Source organism: Herpailurus yagouaroundi, unplaced genomic scaffold (assembly GCF_014898765.1).
Source record: "Herpailurus yagouaroundi ecotype Mexico unplaced genomic scaffold, PumYag 61948, whole genome shotgun sequence".
NCBI lineage: Eukaryota > Metazoa > Chordata > Mammalia > Carnivora > Felidae > Herpailurus > Herpailurus yagouaroundi.
In genome coordinates, this window is record NW_024416109.1 from 1 (window position 1) to 2,164 (window position 2,164).

The window sequence follows — 2,164 nt, forward strand, 5'->3', positions numbered from 1 at the left end:
GGAGGGGGAGGAGGAGGGAGGGCCCTGGCGGGGCGCCCCGCCCCCCGCGCCAGCGCCCCCCCGCTTCCCGGCCCCAGGCACAGCCACAACAACCTCCGCATCACGCGCATCCTCAAGTCCCTGGGCGAGCTGGGCCTGGAGCGCTACCAGGCGCCGCTGGCGCGCTTCTTCCTGGAGGAGACGCTGGTGCGCCAGGAGCTGCCGGCCGTGCGCCAGAGCGCCCTGGACTACTTCGTGTTCACCGTGCGCTGCCCGCGCCAGCGCCGCAAGCTGCTGCGCTTCGCCTGGGAGCACTTCCGGCCGCGCCGCAAGTTCGTGTGGGGGCCGCACGACAAGCTGCGGAGGCTGCGGCCGCCCCTGCCCGTGGGGGAGGGAGAGGGAGAGGGGGAGGGGAGCCCCGGGGCCCCGGACCCCCTCCCCGGGGCCGGCGCCTCGGGGGACCAGACCGGCGCGCCGGGGCGGGCCGGGGGCCAGGAAGGGGAGGCGGGGGGCCGTGGGGAGGGGGGCCCGGAGCCCCCGAGCCCCAAGGAGAACAAGAAGAGGAAGCTGGACGCCAGCCGGCGGGAGCAGACCCCGGGGGAACGGGGCGGCCAGAGCGCCTCGGACGTGGAGAAGATCGCCCTGAACCTGGAGGGCTGCGCCCTCAGCCAGGGCGGCCTGAGCGGGGGGACCCAGGAATCGGGCAGCCGGGCCCCGGGGGAGGCCGAGCAGCCCTGCCCCCAGCCCCCCCCGGCGGCCAAGGTGGTGGAGGAGGTGAGGAAGAGAAGGAAGGTGGACCAGGGCCCCGGGAGCGGCGACTCGGTGGGTGCCGGTGGTGGGGCCGAGGCCCCAGCCCCCGCCCGGCGCTGCGCCCTGCCAGGGTGCCCCGAGGCCAGAGAGAAGGATAATGAGGTGGAGGAGGCCGGTGGCCGGGCAGAGCTAGAGCAGGGTGCCCCTGGGAGCTCAGCCCCCGCGGGACCCTCGGTAGATAGGGAAGCAGAGGCGGGGCCTGAGGCCAAACCCAGAAAGCCTTAAGGGAAAGGGCCGCCTGGGCATCCTGCCCTCCGTCCTGCCGCGGGTCTGGGGAGCCACGTGGTCAGCTGTTGTCAGCACGGAGCAGTACTGGTCTGTCCCTCCCGGTCACCGCAGCCGTGGAAGGAGCAGATCCCTGCTCTGGGAAGGCCAGGGACTTGGGGATCCTTACCTCCAGCTCACTTCCTGCCTCCCTCCTCCAAGCCACCGCCCCCCCATCTTTGTAAATTGGCCCTCAAGGGTCTGGGGGGGGGTGGGAATGGGGGCTCATTTTCTTAGTCTGGTGCCGAAACCTTTTCTGAATAAACTCATTTGACTTTGAGTGTTTGGACATGGGCAGCAGTCCCGTGAGTGGGCAGGGGAGGGGCACTGCTCTTCGGGAATCCGGGGGTGGTGTCCCCTGGGCGCCCCCCAACACACGAGCACCCTGACCACGCAGCCTCCCGGGGCCTCTGGAGCCGGGCGCTCTGTCCCTTGGCTGCCTTTTGTCACTAGTGTAAGTCTGGGGACCCACGCGCCGCCCCCTTGGGTGGGTTGAGCGGGAGGAGCAGGGGCGTGGCGTGGCCCGGGTCCAGACAGGACCTGTGCCCACGCTGATCTGGGGCACAGTGTCGTGCCTCGGGGAGCAAGGTCAGCGGCGTTCTCTGGCTCCGTGCCCTCTGTCCCTACCCTGGTAGCCCTCCGCATCAAGACACAGCCTCCCCGGGGCCTCCGGACCCTCTGCCCTGGCGTGGGCACAGCACACCTCCCGCTCCTTGAGGATCCCCCTTCCTGACACGCTGGCTCCTCTGCGCCGACACCAGTGGGGTGAGGAGACTGCCGAGGGCCACGCACTTGCCTTTGAACAAGCGAAGTGACAAATGTCACAGTTCTCCTGGGGAAGGGAGCACGGTTCACCCCGAGAGTTACCAGCTGCGACTTGGGCTCCATTCTCACAAAAAGCGCCGACGGTCCGCTCCCGTCCTGGGGGGGAGGGCTGCACAAACTGGAAGTCATTGGGAGGGAGGGCCCCTGAGTTGATGTTCCCCAGAGCTGGAGTTGGGGAGGCGTATGTCCTGGGCTGCTGGCTCCCCTCCCCGCCCCACCCCCACCCCTGATCTGCTGGGAGGGGTAGGACCCCAGGTGCCTGAACTCCGGTTTGGTCGGTGATGCC

At 70.0% G+C, this 2,164-nt stretch overlaps 1 protein-coding gene across 1 annotated transcript; it reads left to right on the forward strand.

Moving 5' to 3' along the window:
* Positions 1–6: 6 nt before the first annotated feature.
* LOC121024260 (opioid growth factor receptor-like) lies at positions 7–1,333 on the forward strand (the record flags this gene model as incomplete). The annotated part of the gene is made up of 1 exon (XM_040466523.1): positions 7–1,333. A coding segment is annotated over one exon (1,008 nt), but the record flags the coding sequence as incomplete, so codon positions are not given.
* Positions 1,334–2,164: the final 831 nt, after the last annotated feature.